The 16,215-nt window shown below is 44.5% G+C and overlaps 1 protein-coding gene and 1 long non-coding RNA gene across 2 annotated transcripts in view; one reads left to right on the forward strand and one right to left on the reverse strand.

Moving 5' to 3' along the window:
- The first annotated feature begins 1,038 nt into the window (after positions 1-1,038).
- On the forward strand, positions 1,039-16,088 carry LOC143974039 (uncharacterized). Its single transcript, XR_013272154.1, has 2 exons — positions 1,039-4,681; positions 15,530-16,088. It is a non-coding gene; the product is annotated as an uncharacterized LOC143974039 (long non-coding RNA).
- BSPRY (B-box and SPRY domain containing) overlaps positions 14,389-16,215 on the reverse strand; it is a 33,174-nt gene continuing 31,347 nt past the window's right edge. Inside the window, exon 6 of the mRNA XM_077475006.1 lies at positions 14,389-16,057. Within this exon, the coding sequence (XP_077331132.1) occupies positions 15,534-16,057 (524 nt within the window). The 3' untranslated portion in view covers positions 14,389-15,533. The remainder of the gene's footprint in view (positions 16,058-16,215) is intronic.

Here is a 16,215-nt window from a genome sequence, read left to right on the forward strand (position 1 = left end):
TTTGTTATTTTAGCTGTGTGCTTAGGTTCATTGTCTTGATGGAAGGTAAACCTTCGGCCCAGTCTGAGGTCCTGAGCACTCTGGAGAAGGTTTTCATCCAGGATATCCCTGTTCTTGGCCACATTCATCTTTCCCTCGATTGTAACCAGTCGTCCTGTCCCTGCAGCTAATGATGCTGCCACCACCATGCTTCACTGTTGGGACTGTATTGGACAGGTGATGAGCAGTGCCTGGTTTTCTCCACACATACCGCTTAGAATTAAGGCCAAAAAGTTCCATCTTGGTCTCATCAGACCAGAGAATCTTATTTCTCACCATCTTTGAGTCATTCAGGTGTTTTTTTTAGCAAACTCCATGCAGGCTTTCACGCGTCTTGCACTGAGGAGAGGCTTCCGTCCGGCCACTCTGCCATAAAGCCCTGACTGGTGGAGGGCTGCAGTGATGGTTGACTTTCTACAACTTTCTCCCATCTCCCGACTGCATCTCTGGAGCTCAGCCACAGTGATCTTTGGGTTCTTCTTTACCTCTCTCACAAAGACTCTTCTCCCCCAATAGCTCAGTTTGGCCGGACGGCCAGCTCTAGGAAGGGTTCTGGTCGTCCCAAACGTATCTTCCGTTTAAGGATTATGGAGGCCACTGTGCTCTTAGGAACCTAAAGTGCAGCAATTTTTTTTTTTTTTGTAACCTTGGCCAGATCTGTTCCTTGTCACAATTCTGTGTCTGAGCTCTTCAGGCAGTTCCTTTGACCTCATGATTCTCATTTGCTCTGACATGCACTGTGAGCTGTAAGGTCTTATATAGACAGGTGTGTGGCTTTCCTAATCAAGTCCAATCAGTATAATCAAACACAGCTGGACTCAAATGAAGGTGTAGAACCATCTCAAGGATGATCAGAAGAAATGGAGAGCACCCGAGTTAAATATATGAGTGTCACAGCAAAGGGTCTGAATACTTAGGACCATGTGATATTTCAGTTTTTCTTTTTTAATAAATCTGCAAAAATGTCAACAATTCTCTGTTTTTCTGTCAACATGGGGTGCTGTGTGCACATTAATGAGGAAAAAAAAAATAACTTAATGATTTTAGCAAATGGCTGCAATATAACAAAGAGTGAAAAATTAAGGGGGTCTGAATACTTTCCGCCCCCACTGTATGTGTGTGTGTGTGTGTGTGTGTGTATATATATATATATATATATATATATATATATATATTCCAAAAAAAGGAGAGTATTCTGCTAATGGGAAGTACATCTTACAATCTTATTTATCCCAATATCAAATTTTTATTAAGACTTCCAAAAAAAAGTAAAAAACTAGGGTTGCACTTGCACGGATACCATTTTTTTTTTATTGGCGAGTATGAGTAACAATACTTTTCAGTCACGTGCTAGGCAATACTGAGTACCGATACCTTTTGCAGTGCGATTTGAGCCCATTCAAAACATACATGGTTGAGTTGCCAGAAAGAAGCTTTTGCTGCACCTATGCCACTAAAAAGCCTGTTTACAGTATGCCCAACAACACCTTGACATACCTCATCGGGCTTTTTTGTGGCATTGGTTTAGTAAAGGCTTCTTTCTGGCAACTCAATCAGTGAATTTTTGTTCAAGTATTGACATATTGTGCTCCCTGAAACAACCACTCAATCTTTTTCCAGCGTAGCCTGTATTTCTCCAGAGGTTACCTTTTGCATTTTTCTTTGTATCCTGAATAATTCTTCTGCCAGTTGTAGCTGAAATCTTTCTTGATCAACCTAACCTTGGCTTGTTATCCAGAGATCCTGGAATTTTTCACTTCTTAAAAAGTGATTAAACAGCACTAACGGCATATATAAGGCTTTGGATATCTTTTTCTATCCTTTTCCATCTTTAAAAAGGTCCATTACCCTATTACGCAGGTCTTTTGACAGTTCTTTTATGCTCCCCATGGCTCAGAATCTAGCATCCACATGAAAGCTAACAAACTCATTGACTATATACAGACAGTAATTTAAATTTAAAAAGCCACAGATGTGAGTAATTACCTTTAATTGCCATTTTAACCTGTGTTTTTCACCTTGTGTGTCTGTACCAAGGCCAAACATTCCAGGGTACGGTAACTTATGATCAGGGCCATTTGGGTGATTTCTGTTATTATTATGATTTAAAAAGGAGCCTAATAACTGTGATAATACATGGCTTCATATGATCACTGTCCTTGAATTAAAGACAGTTTTTTGGCATGATCAATCATATTTTCAATATCAATAACAAAATGTCACGATTTCTGCCAGGGTATGCAAAACTTTTGAGCACAACTGTAACTGTATATACTGTGTACTTTTCATTGGCAGAATAATCTTTTTGGTTATAGGGGTGCACCGAATGGGTTTTTTGGTGCCGAAACCTATACGGAAAATGAAAAATATACTAGGCTGAAAACCGATACCAAAACAGCACCCATACGAAACATATTGTTAAAAAAATATTTTTATACAGGAGATGGTCAGAGACTGGGGACATGGTACAGGAGATGGTCAGAGACTGGGGACATGGTACAGAAGATGGTCAGAGACTGGAGACATGGTACAGGAGATGATCAGAGACTGGGGTCATGGTACAGGAGATGGTCAGAGGCTGGGGGCATGGTACAGGAGATGGTCAGAGACTGGGCACCTGGTACAGGAGATGATCACAGACTGGGGTCATGGTACAGGAGATGGCCACAGACTGGAGACATGGTACAAGAGATGGTCAGAGACTGAGAACATGGTACAGGAGATGGTCAGAGACTGGGGACATGGTACAGGAAACGGTCAGAGACTGGGGACATGGTACAGGAGATGGTCAGAGACTGGAGACATGGTACAGGAGATGATCAGAGACTGGGGTCATGGTACAGGAGATGGTCAGAGACTGGGGACATGGTACAGGAGATGGTCAGAGACTGGAGACATGGTACAGGAGATGATCAGAGACTGGGGACATGGTACAGGAGATGATCAGAGACTGGGGTCATGGTAAAGGAGATGGTCAGAGACTGGGGTCATGGTAAAGGAGATGGTCAGAGACTGGGGACACGGTACAAGAGATGGTCAGAGACTGGGGACATGGTACAGGAGATGGTCAGAGACTGGAGACATGGTACAGGAGATGATCAGAGACTGGGGACATGGTACAGGAGATGATCAGAGACTGGGGTCATGGTACAGGAGATGGTCAGAGACTGGGGACATGGTACAAGAGATGGTCAGAGACTGAGAACATAGTACAGGAGATGGTCAGAGACTGGGGACATGGTCAGAGACTGGGGACATGGTACAGGAGACGGTCAGAGACTGGGAACATGGTACAGGAGATCAATGCAGCCTCACCAGTGCCCGTCAGATGCAGCCAGCCAGTGTCCCCACTGCAGCCAGCGTGTCCCCATTACAGCCAGTGTCCCCCAGTGCAGCCAGAGTGTTTGTGTGTGTCCCATTGCCCATTGCAGCCAGAGTGCGTGTCCCCCCCATTGCAGCCAGAGTGTGTGTACCCCCCCCCCATTGCAGCCAGAGTGTGTCCCCCTCCCCATTGCAGCCAGAGAGTGTGTCCCCCCCATTGCAGCCAGAGTTTGTGCCCCCCCATTGCAGCCAGAGTGTGTGTCCCCCCCATGCAGCCAGAGTGTGTGCCCCCCCCATGCAGCCAGAGTGTGTGCCCCCCCCCATTGCAGCCAGAGTGTGTGCCCCCCCCCATTGCAGCCAGAGTGTGTGCCCCCCCCATTGCAGCCAGAGTGTGTGTCCCCCCCATTGCAGCCAGAGTGTCTCCCCCCATTGCAGCCAGAGTGTGTGTCCCCTATTGTAGGCATGAGTAGTTTAGTCTGGGGGGGGTGCAGTAGTTAGTAGTAATGATGAGTAGTTTGGTCTGAGGGGGTGCAGTATTTAGCAGTAGTGATGAGTAGTTTGGTCTGGGGGTGCAGTAGTTAGCAGTAGTGATGAGTAGTTTGGTCTGGGGGGGTGCAGTATTTAGCAGTAGTGATGAGTAGTTTGGTCTCGGGGTGCAGTAGTTAGCAGTAGTGATGAGTAGTTTGGTCTGGGGGTGCAGTAGTTAGCAGTAGTGATGAGTAGTTTGGTCTGGGGGGGTGCAGTATTTAGCTCCTGGGAAGAGAGAGATGAGAGCCGCCACCTGTTTGATCACAGCGCCGGGAACATCACAGCTTTCATTTCAATAACTGTGTGTTCCCGGCCGCGCCCCATCACATACAGCCTCTCCCCCTTGTCCGGGCACTTTGATATAAAACTCCAACAATATAATGTAGCGCTAAAAACAGGCTGTGAAAAACACTTGTGACAAATAGTGAAAAAGAAAAGAAAATATATGAATAAAAGTCCAACTATTCAGTAAGTACAAAAAGTCTTTAGAGTCCTCACAGGACAAGAATTGTGATAAATCGCATAAAATAAACGCTAGAAGGTGATCATAAAGACATCTTGAAGCAGTGGATTCTCGGTGAAAGTAAACAAGATGGGTACTCTTACCAGAACCATGAGGTCATAAGTGCATATAAAGATAGGTGGATCTCCGTAGGTCTACGAGCCATGGAAATTCCCGGAGGTCCTCTGGTCATAGGAGGAATGATCCGTATCGTCCCCAAGGTGCCTGTTTCTCCAGGGTCCCGATGGAATGGACGGAAAAGAAGCTCAACTCCAACAAAAACCAGGAATGGTGAGTGACTCCAAACTCGTATAGAAGATCACATAAAGGACAAAAAAGAACAGCTTCCCATAGTGTAGATGAAAAATATCGAATGGCTGTTTATTGCCATAAACTCAGCAAATACAAAATGTATAAAATATTTAAAATAAAAAGCGTGATCACATAAAAAAAAGCTATATAGGGAACATGACTACCACACCCTACGCGTTTCATCCCATAGGACTTCAACAGGGGCATCTAACTGTTCCCCTGTATTGCACACAAATATATAGACTACTTGATAAATTGTAGTTCCAATAACAGGTAAGATTATACAATCAGTAATAACATCTTCTCTAATAGGACAACGTTACTCACATGATGCAACCATGTCAACCCCCATCTAGAAAAGAGCCAATTGGCATTCTTGAACGGGTGATCTGTCTGTCTATCAAAGCACCCCAGACAAGGGGGAGGGGCTGTATGTGACAGCGCGTGGCCGGGAACACACAGTTATTGAAATGAAAGCTGTGATGTTCCCGGCGCTGTGATCAAAGTGGGCATTTTTGGCCGATATGTTTCGGCAGCCAAAATTTCGGTGCATCCCTAGTTATATATAAAAAGGTAGAATTTGAAATGGTATAAATATACTGCCATGGGTGTAATGTTTATGTAACTCACACCTTAAACACAGTTTTTTTTCCCCCCTTTAATGGCTGTCACTTTTTTATAAAATAAAAAATGGAGGGTTTCAAGATCACACTCGTATAATATTAGGGAAAATATAACATTGCCAATATAAAATGATTTCTTGTGTGTAATGCTTGTGACATTCGGCCAACACATTTCCTGTAAATAGACCCCTTAGCTTTTCTACATTCTCAGATTTATGGTCATCCTGTAATACTGGCAAAAATAAGTAAAATAGGAATTTAGCAAGCAGATGGATGTACAAGATGGGTGTGAGAAGCAGGTGTGGGAAGTAGGCTGTGCCTCCTATTTAGATGCAAAACTGAAAGTGTATATTTAAAGAAAACGTATTGCAATTGTTAACCTTTCACTATAAATGCTATTTGCCTGGCTGTTATATTGATCATCTGGATTTATTGGTTTTGCGCTTCTGACCCAGAACAAGTATGCAGATCAGGAGCTCCTTACCTCCCTCTGACTTTACTTTCTGCATGCTTCTGTGAGGCCATTGTTCTGGAAACTGTTGAAGTTGGTAGATGAGGATGATGTTATGAATGCCTCACACAGTGCATAATCCTTCGTTCACATTGGAGCATCCTATTGCCGGCAATGGCACTGTTCAAATCAGTGTGATGCCGACTTTGCGGCGCAGTACCAACTTGTAAAAGTAGTACATGCACTACTTTTGCCGATTTTGGGGGCAACTTCAATAGACATCTGTGCATGAAGCTGCACAAATGTGAAAGTCGCACTGAGAAGCGGCTTTGAAATCATGCGATTTTCAAAGCCGCAGTCAATGTGAACGGGGCTAAAGGCAGAAAAGCTAAATATTAAGGCTCTTTTATTGACATCACATGCAAAGGTCAGTATAAATATGACTACATAGCCTGCACCATACATTGTAAAGGGGCATGCATCAGATCAGGTTGCTTTTGAGCATTTTTGCGGTGCTTGCCGTGTTTTTGGAAATGCAATTTTGCCGCATTTTTTTTTTCACACTGTATATAGCTGGTTGCTAATGAGGGGTCGGGAAGCCGGTGTTGTGACAGATACAGTCCGGCCATCTAAAAGTGTCCGCTCTGAACTGCGCAGGCGCAGCACTTGCGCAGTACGGAGCAGAAGGAGATTCGGAAAATCTCTGAAGATGAACGGCGCCTGCGCCGTGAGTCCAGGTGCAAGCCCCACCATCCAAGTGGACATAGGGCTGCACATATCAGAGGGCCTCTCGCTGCGCTCAGCTCTTTTTATTCTAACTATATCCACTTGGATGGTGGGGCTAGAACCTGGACTCACGACGCAGGCGCCGTTCATCTACGGCTATTTTCGGAATCTGCTTGTCCTGTGTACTGCGCATGCGCAGTACACAGAGGACACCATCCGACATGGGACACCGGCCGCCCCTTCCTTAACAACCGATGAGTCATCAGCTGTCAGCATGCTTCCCGCTGAATATAAAAAAAGGAATGGCCAGTTAAAAAAAAAAAAAGTGGAAAAAAAAAAACAGCATGGGGTACTTTCCCCAGGTCCATACCAGGCCCTTGGATCTAGTATGGATTCAGAGGGAACCCTCCCATGCCCAAAAATTACATACCAAACCCTTATCCGAGCATGCAGCCTGTCAGGCCAGGAAAAGGAGAGGACGAGCGAGAGCACCCCTCCCCCCCTGAGCCATACCAGGCCACATGATCCCGGCCTCCCCCCTATGTGAATGAGTATGGGGTACATTGTAGAAGAAGAGTGAAAGAAGAAGTAGTGGGAGAAGGAGAAAACCAGAGGAGGAAGATGCGGGAGAAGATGGAGGAAGACCAGAGGAAGAAGCAAGGAAGAAGATATTTTTAATAAGACTTGTCAAAAACTGTCTACTGTATTTTTTAACACTAGACTACTTTTTTTTGGTGAATGGGTAGGGGTACAATATACCCCATACTCATTCACATAGGGGTGCATGGGGTCCCCCATGTGAATGAGTATGGGGTATATTGTGTTAAGGCCCATACACACAATCAGACTTTTTGACAATAAACATACTAATTACCTATTTTAAGGAAAAATCTGACCGTGTGTCTATGCTCCATCAGACTTTTTCGGTTTTCATCGGACAAATGTTTGCTGTGCAAACAGACAAACTTTCCGGCAACAAAAGTCCTATGGTGCAAAATCCTATTGTATGTACACAAGTCCATAGAACTTTAGTCCACAGTACAAACATGGATGCTCAGAACCAATGCAAAAGATCAGACAACAATACAGAAGTTGAAAGGGTGGCGCTAAAGAGCTAAAAAACACGTGACATCCACGGAAAAGTATGTTTGAAGTCTGATCGTGTGTATGAGGCTTTAAACATTTCAGCCCCAGAAGATTTTACCCTCTCCTGACCAGAGCACTTTTTGAGATTCAGCACTGCGCTGTTTTAACAGACAATTGATGTCCTTTTTTCCCCCAGAAATAGAGCTTTCTTTTGGTGATATTTGATCACCTCTGCGTTTTTTATTTTTTTGCACTATAAACAAAAAAGAACGACAATTTTGAAAAAAACTCAAAATTTTTGAGTGTAGGACTGTGTAGGGGAAATAACAGATCACAGTTCATACTCTGTATGAACAGATGATCTGTCTCTTCTCCCCTTAGAGAGCCAGAAACGGTGTGTTTACACGCCAGATCCTGGTTCTCCGAGTGCCAGCAGTGATTGCGGGAGCCCGGCGGTGATCGTGACCACGGGCACTCACATTGGCTCCGGGCGCGAGCAGCAGGTGCGCGCCTCCGGCGGCGCGCGCTCCTAGTGGCCAGACTGTTCGGCAAGTGGTTAAAAAATACAGTAGACAGTTTTTGACAAATCTTTTATTAAAAATATCTTCTTCTTCCTTGCTTTTTCCTCCGGTCTTCCTCCATCTTCTCCCGCATCTTCCTCCTCCGGGCTTCTCCTTCTGCTGCTTCTTCTTCCGCTCTTCTTCTTTCTTCTGTCTTCTTTGTCCAGTGTTCTTCTTCCTCTGCCGCCGCTCCCACCGACGACCCTCCTCCGATGCTGCATCCCGCTGGTCTGTATGTGCCGATGTCAAGCATTTCTTCAAAAAACAATGGGGACGTGGCCATTGGATTACGTCATATGGAGGCCCCGTCCCTTAAGACGTCACCACCATGATGGGTCCTCACAAGAGGCAGGGCCTACAGATGATGTAATCCAATGGCCACGCCCCCATCGTTATCTAAGAAATATTTGACATCTGTGCAGACAGATCAGCGGGGCGCAGCATTGGAGGAGGGTCGTCGGCAGGAGCTGCGGCAGAGGTAGAAGAACACCAGACAAAGAAACAGAAGAAAGAAGAACCGGATCAGCAGGAACCAGATGAACTCTGATCTGTTTAATGGCTTACTTACGTTGAATGGTTCTATTGGAAAACAGAGTGAAAGAAACACAAACTCATTATGTTTCTTCTCCTTTCACTGTCCAGCAAAGCACAGACTGGGGAGGGCCTAGGATAGCCTTGGCTCATAGGAAATGGGTTTGAGTGAGATTGATGCCACCTAGTGGCAGGAAAAAGTAATGTGGGGGTAAATCTCTGGTGAATATTGCAGCGAAAGCTGATGAGCTATTCATATTTATCTTGTTATGTTTGGCTGGAGTTTTGTTTTAAATTCTTTTTTTTTTAAAATACAAGTAGTGCAAGTACCTGGATTTGACTTGGTATCAGCCTCTTAAACTTTAATCGTAAATTAAACAGCCGTGCTCCGATTGGGGGAGGGAGAAGTGGCACAAGAAGCCAATCAGTTGTGCTGCAGTGCATGCTGATAGGAGGATAGAGCAGAATAACAGGGATATGAGCTGGTCATGTGCTGCTCCTCCTTTCCCTATCTAATCAGAGGCTGGAAGAGACAAGACCTGTAAATGTAACTAAAGATACATCAGCAGGAACCGGAGGAACTATGGTTTGTTTGATGGCTTACTTATGTTGAATGGTTCTGTTGGAAAACCAGCTTTCTAACAGCCACTGCAGCGCTGTTCAGTGTATTCTGATGGTAAGGCTGGGTTCACACCATCACTGTATTCTCTCACAGCAGGGGTCCGGTGCGCCTCTGTTCACCGTTTCAGGTCGGATTTCAGCCCTGAAATGGTCGAAAAGACACAGCGTTTTTGTGCAAAACGAATCGGACCTAGAGGTCCCCTCCAGAGGTATGTGAATTGGCTCCATAGGTCAAATTCTCCTGCTAGTGCCAATTTGCAGTGGTGTGAACCCAGCCTAAACCTGCTGGTTTAACAAAAAACCTCACCACCAAAAATACCCAGCTCAAGTTGCAGCAGAGAAAAATTAGGGCTGTGCACATTGGAAGACTGGATGGACAGAATAACAAATCTTTTGGCAGTTAAAACAGCTCTCTTATGTATTTCATCTGAGTGTTTGTTAAGTCAAGTCAAGTCAGCTCCTGCACCTGCCCTCCCGGCGATGTCACCCAAACAGCAGGGCGCAGGAGGAGCTGCAGATTGGAAGAGAGAGCTCCTCCTACCCCCTGCCCTGCTGATTGGATGGCATCATCAGCTGGACGGGCGGCTGGAGCACGGAGGAGCTGGGAGAGGACACACTGACTGATAATAGTGATAGCACTGTGATATAAAGTGGCACTGTGATGTAAAGGGGGCACTGTGATGTAAAGGGGCACTGTGATGTAAAGGGGGCACTGTGGTATAAAGAGGCACTGGGGTATAAAGAGGCACTGGGGTATAAAGGGGCACTGTGGTATAAGGGGGCACTGTGATGTAAAGGGGTACTGTGGTATAAAGGGGGCACTGTGTTGTAAAGGGGTACTGTGATATAAAGGGGGCACTGTGATGTGAAGGGGAACTGAGGACACTGCGGGACCACTTTAAAAAAGGAACTGTGATGTAAAGGGGATTGTGGACACTGATATAAAGGGGGCACTGTGCTGTAAAGGGGGGTTGTGGTGTGAAAGAGGCTGAGGGTAGACTCTGTAAATACCCGCCCACCACAATCCCACCCACAAGCCCCCCCCCCCCCCAGTCCTTGGGATAATTGGCTGCCATGGAACCAATCACTGGTGCCAAAAAGGTTGTGGGGCCTACTTTAAGATATTCTTTCTAAGGTCATTTGTAAAACATTTAATGGTTATACTATGCCTCCTTGATTGGGTTTAAAAAAGTATTTTTCTTTTACTATTATTAAAAAATATATATTTTTGTCTGAAAAAAGATTCTATATAAAAACCCAGATGAAATATGTGGGATTAAAGGTTCATCAGTGTAAATCTCAAGTGTATATTTATCTGTTTGGCTGAGGTTCACAACGGATCCTTTTACAAAGCTTTAACCGACCTGTATATGCGACCTTGATGTTCCAACTTTAACATAGTTGTCCTTGGGGGAAAAAATATGAGACCGTTTCCTTGTGGTCAAAGTCCAGCAGCGGCATTCTCAGTGTGAAACATAATTATGTCCAAGATAATAAGTAATGGAAAAAAAAAATCAAGGCTGTGGATTGCTTATCAGCCGTCGGCTGACAGATGATGCTGCATTGCAGTCATTGGGAGGAGGTTGTTGTTCAGCGCACAGGAAAGGTAAATAAAGATTTGGCTTAAGACCGTAACAGGCAGTGCCAAATATGTGTCCTTTCTTCACGTCTACACACACTCGGAGGAATGTTAAAGGGGACCCACCGTGACTGGACTCATTATTCAGCGTTAAATACTAAAAACTGTACAGGCTAAGTAATGAGAAATTTATATTTGTCCAAGTATTTTGTCTTAAGCACTTTAACCACTTAAAGCGGAGTTCCACCCAAAAGTGTAACTTCCGTTTTAAGCACTCCTCCCCCCCTTACATGCCACATTTGGCATGTAATGTTTTTGGGGGGGGAGTAGGTGACTACTTTAGAGTGGGACTTCCTCCTTCTACCCACTGAACCACCTAGGCAACTCCTCCTTGCCCCTAGGCAGTCCCTCCCTCTCTGCAGTCTTCTGGGACACATGACAGGTTCCAGAAGATTGCCTGTCCACTGGGAGAGCGCAGCATGCTCACGCATGTGCAGTGCGTGCCCGGCCGTGAAGCTGCACGCTGTCACGGCCGGGTGACCATGGTTCTAATGGAGGCACCGAGGAGAGGGAGAGGAGCGGGTCTCTGTGGGGCTGCATCGCTGGACCGTGGAACAGGTAAGTGTCTGTTTATTAAAAGTCAGCAGCTAAACTTTTTGTAGCTGCTGACTAATAAAAAACAAACAAACAAAGCCTGGAACTCCGATTTAAGGACCAGACCTATTTTTTACAATTGGTGTTTACAAAATAAAATAATTTTTTTTTTTTTGCTAGAAAATGACTTAGAACCCCCAAACCTTATATTATTTTTCTTTTAAGACACCCTAGAGAATAAAATGGCGGTCGTTGCATTACTTTATGTTACACCGTATTTGTGCAGCGGTCTTAAAAGCCCAATTTTGGATAAAATACATTATTTTAAATAAAAAAAACAGTAAAGTTAGCCCAATTTGTTTTTTTTTATATTGTAAAAGATAATGTTACGCTGAGTGAATTGATACCCAACATGTCACGCTTCAAAATACCATCCGCTCATGGAATGGCGACAAACTTTGACACTTAAAAATCTCCATAGGCAAAGTTTAAACATTTCTACAGGTTACCAGTTTTGAGTTACAGAGGAGGTCTAGGGCTAGAATTATTGCTCTCGCTGTAACGATCGCAGCGACCTCAGATATGTGGTTTGAACACTATTTACATATACGGGCACGACTTACGTATGCGTTCGCTTCTGCACACGAGCATGGCGGGACAGGGCCCTTTAAAAAAATAAATAAAAAAACATATTTTTTATTTTATTTTTTTATTTTTATACTGTCCCTTTAATGGTAGATCTGGGGTCAAAAGACCTCAGATGTCACATTTACACTTAAATGCAATAAAAAAATTTTTTTTTTCAATTAAAAAAAATATTCCCTTTAAGCCCATTGGGCAGAAGTGATGTTTGATGTTGCTTCCGTCATCCAATGGTATGGAGTCGAGTGGGGGCCATCATTCTCACTCGGCTCCATGCCTCTGAGGGGAAAGGACCGGAACGTCTCTGCCGCTACCGACTGCTCCGGTAAGCGCCGGAGATAACCGAGACGTATGGGGGGGGGGGGGGTGGGCACCTTTCCCAGTGCTGATAAAAATAATCTTGCAACAAACGTGGCCCGCCCATCATTTTTAAAAATACCGGGGTTAACAGCAAGCAAACTTCACTCTTGTGAAATGCGTAAACTGCAATCCCTGTAACCTGTCTGGTTTTTAACAATAAAGATTATCATCAAGCTAATTTTGCAGCTCCGGTGTGCGACCATTTAGTTTCTTATCGATTGTGGACGGTGGTGAGCCGAGGTCTGCACCTGGTACCTGTTTGCACCCGCAGTCAGCCTGGAGCAGTGTGTTCTTTCTTAACAGCGTGGGGATTGCTCTGACTGGATGAAGACAGAGATCAGTATTCCTGCTTAGTAGAAACACAGATCGCAATCTGCCTTGTTTACCCAAGTAGATCAGCATTCTGCCTCTCTGGGCAACAATCGCGGGTGGCCGCTGGACCCGCTGATTGGCATCCTCTGTGTCCAATCAGCGTGCGATTGCGCCTCCGGCTGCGTGCGCTCCCCCCCAGTGTACAGGTTTCGCTCAATAGAGCCAACCTGCTGCAGTACATCTGCAACTGATGTTAAAGTAAAACTATAGACAAGGCATTTTTTTTTTCCATTTTGAATAGCGTAAGGGAGGGTTATAACCCCTTCCATTTTTTTTTTTTTTTTTGCCATATGTGTCCCATTGGGGAGATTTACTTTCATTTCCTGTCACATAGCCAAAACAGGAAGTGAGAGGAAACCAGAACTAGTGTCCCCATTGGAGGATTTCCCCTCTATTACTTTTCTGGGGACAACCCAAAATTTCTTTTACTTTTACTTTCACTTTTAATGATAATGGTAAACAGGACAAATAAAGAGGATTGAGGCCCCTTTCACACTGTCGGACCGTTCAGGTCCACCTGTCAGTTTTGTGAGCGGACCAGAACAGATACCGTGGGGGTAAGTCTGACTCTCGCTACAGGAAGACGTGCCCCCACTGCCTGTGTTGACACACACAAGCCACTTGAGAAGAAAATAATCAATAAAGACCTACCTGTGTATTCACATACATAGCTTTACATTGATAAAAAAAATTGTCATGTGCATTTTGTTCATTCTTTTTGGTGCATGGGCAAAAGTTATAGCATCTACAAACTAGGGATAGACGCAGTGATCTGCGTTTTTTTTTCGGGACTGCAACATTGCGGCGGACAGATCAGACACTTTTGACCAGTGACATTTATACAGCAATCAGAGCTAAAAAAAATAGCCACTCATTACTGTATAACTGTCACTGGCAGGGAAGGGGTTAACACTAAGGGGAGATCAAGGGGTTAAGTGTGTTCCCTGGGAGGTGTTACTAACTGTATGGGGGCTGGGCTGACTTGAGGAGGAGAGAGATCGCTGTTCCTAATAACTAGGAACAGATGATCTGTCTCTCCTCCCTTGACAGAACGGGGATCTGCTTGTTTACACTGACAGATTCCCCGTATTGCCTGTCTCTGAAGCGATTGCAGGTGGCCAGTGGACATGGAGTCTGCCAGACCTGCTGGTTGGCTCCCCCCGCTCGCGAATGACATACAGTGATGGCGAATTATGGAGGGGAGCCAACTTGCTGCAGTAAGACTGCAGTGGGCAGTCGGTAACTAGTTAAGGCACGATCTAGCACATTGCTTTTGCCATGTCAATTGCCCCCTTCTATGTTGTGCAATACCAGATAGATCTTGCTTGTTCCTGTCTTCGACTGTGTGTACTGACCACGCTTTTAATGCCTGGTGATCCCTGATAGCGTGGTCATATTATGTCCCTCCATCATGTAGCGTCTCAGTCATTTAATAGATGTGACTTTACAACCACTTTAATTTAAAAAATGCCATATCCTTTACTTGTTATGTAGTCTGATTGCATATCAAGTAAAAAAAAAAAACACAAGGCTTCATTCAATTCACCTTTAAAAATAAAGAGCTCTTTATTGAATAATCCTGTTTTTGACTAGCTGGAACTTGGGTCTCAGTACAATGGAACACGAACTATGTGAGTCCCAGAGCAACAGCACCCTGAAACTTGGTGCTATGACACTTGGTGTCTTGATTAAAAAAATTTTTCCATTGCTCTTCATCCAGAGAAGCTGCTGGTGCATTCATTCTGTGTGAAGGAGGCAAAGTTTAATGTTCTCCCTCTATTTCCTCTAGAGGGTGAATGTTATTCATTCATAAAAAAAATAGGTGTTTTGGGAAAATACAGCATTATGACCACTAGATGGAGCTAAAGATCATAGGAAATAATTATTTGTTTCCTATGATCTTCAGCTCTATTCGGTTTCTTATGAACCTCTCTATTTTTATGAATGAATAAAATTCAACCTGTAGAGGAAATAGAAGCACATTCAATTTTGCCCTATTCAGAGAGAATAAATGACCAGCAGCTTCCCTGGAACAAACTATGCAATTTTTGTTTTATAAATACACCCCTGGGAGACACATTAACACACAGTAATAACTCCCTGGCAGGGCCGGGACAAGGGGTGGGCAGGAGGGGCGGCTGCCCCTGGCACAATGGTTAGGGGGTAGGGGGCACCCTGACCCTAACCCTAAGGGAAAGGGGGGCGCAATTTGGCGTCTTTGCCCTGGGCGCTGGATGACCTTGTCCCGGCACTGCTCCCTGGCATAATCTCAGCTGTATGCGTCCTACCTGGGAGTTTTGGGTGTTCCCATCCACCTTTGTGTGTTCCTCAGCCAAATTTGACCCAAACCTGAAATGTAGTTTTATAGTATTGCAATGATCAGCATTGACAGGGATGAACCAAAACAATATCATGTTTACTGAAGGTCAACGAAAGCCACAGTTTTGAGAAAATTTCTTCATATAAAAAAACGAGGGTCCTTAGTAGCAGGTCCTCTTTAAATAATCTCTTAAAATAGTTCTTTCTTTCTGTTAACTCCATTGAGTTGTTTATCCAGATACAGTATGTACCATACTTGTAACATGCCACAAGCTTAATATGTTGTTATATTCAAGGGAAAAATATAACCTCTTATATATAAATGAGTCTTTATAAATATAAACATCTGTATTTCTACTTCAGTAGTTCACTTCTCAAGGCTGATGCCCTCATCAGCGACTGCAAACACGGGACTGATGGGGGCCATGAACTTAGTCTGGTGGCTGTGAAGAATGACGCAAGAACCAGGGTCAAAAAAGACCAGTTCTCCTCCATCGATATCCACCAAAACGCCAATATGTTTGGGGCTTTTTAGCAGTTCTACAACTTCATGCTGGGAGTCATGCGAGAAGCGGAAGTCTTTGTCATAGCGTGAAAAAATCCAAGACACGGGGTTAAATCCTAGCCTGGCATCATTGCCTGAGCCCCTGCGCGCAATGCTTCTGTAGGTAATGCCGAGCTTGTAGGCACAGCTCTTCTCCACATTGACCTTCCAACAATGGATGCCCTTCTGGAAGGACTCATTGGCCAGACAGTTAGGCCAGTGGTCAAAGCGCTCAGGCCCATCTGGATAGGTCTTGGCCTTCTTCTGGAGGAACTTCAGAGTGTTGTTTTCTGATAAGGCCAACAAGGGGCTTATGGACTTCTCATCAAAGGTCAGGTCTTCACACGCTAAAAATAAAAGATATCATTGAATTACTAATATTGAGTGGACTTCATTATTTAATGTGTTGTGTGGGAAGAGCTATCTTACCACTTAACCACTTCAGCTCCGGAACAATTTAACCCCTTAATAACCAGGCCATTTTTTTGCGATATGGCACTGCGTC

This window comes from Lithobates pipiens, unplaced genomic scaffold (genome assembly GCF_037356315.1).
Source record: "Lithobates pipiens isolate NorthernLeopardFrog02 unplaced genomic scaffold, aLitPip1_a1.2 Scaffold_1, whole genome shotgun sequence".
Lineage (NCBI taxonomy): Eukaryota > Metazoa > Chordata > Amphibia > Anura > Ranidae > Lithobates > Lithobates pipiens.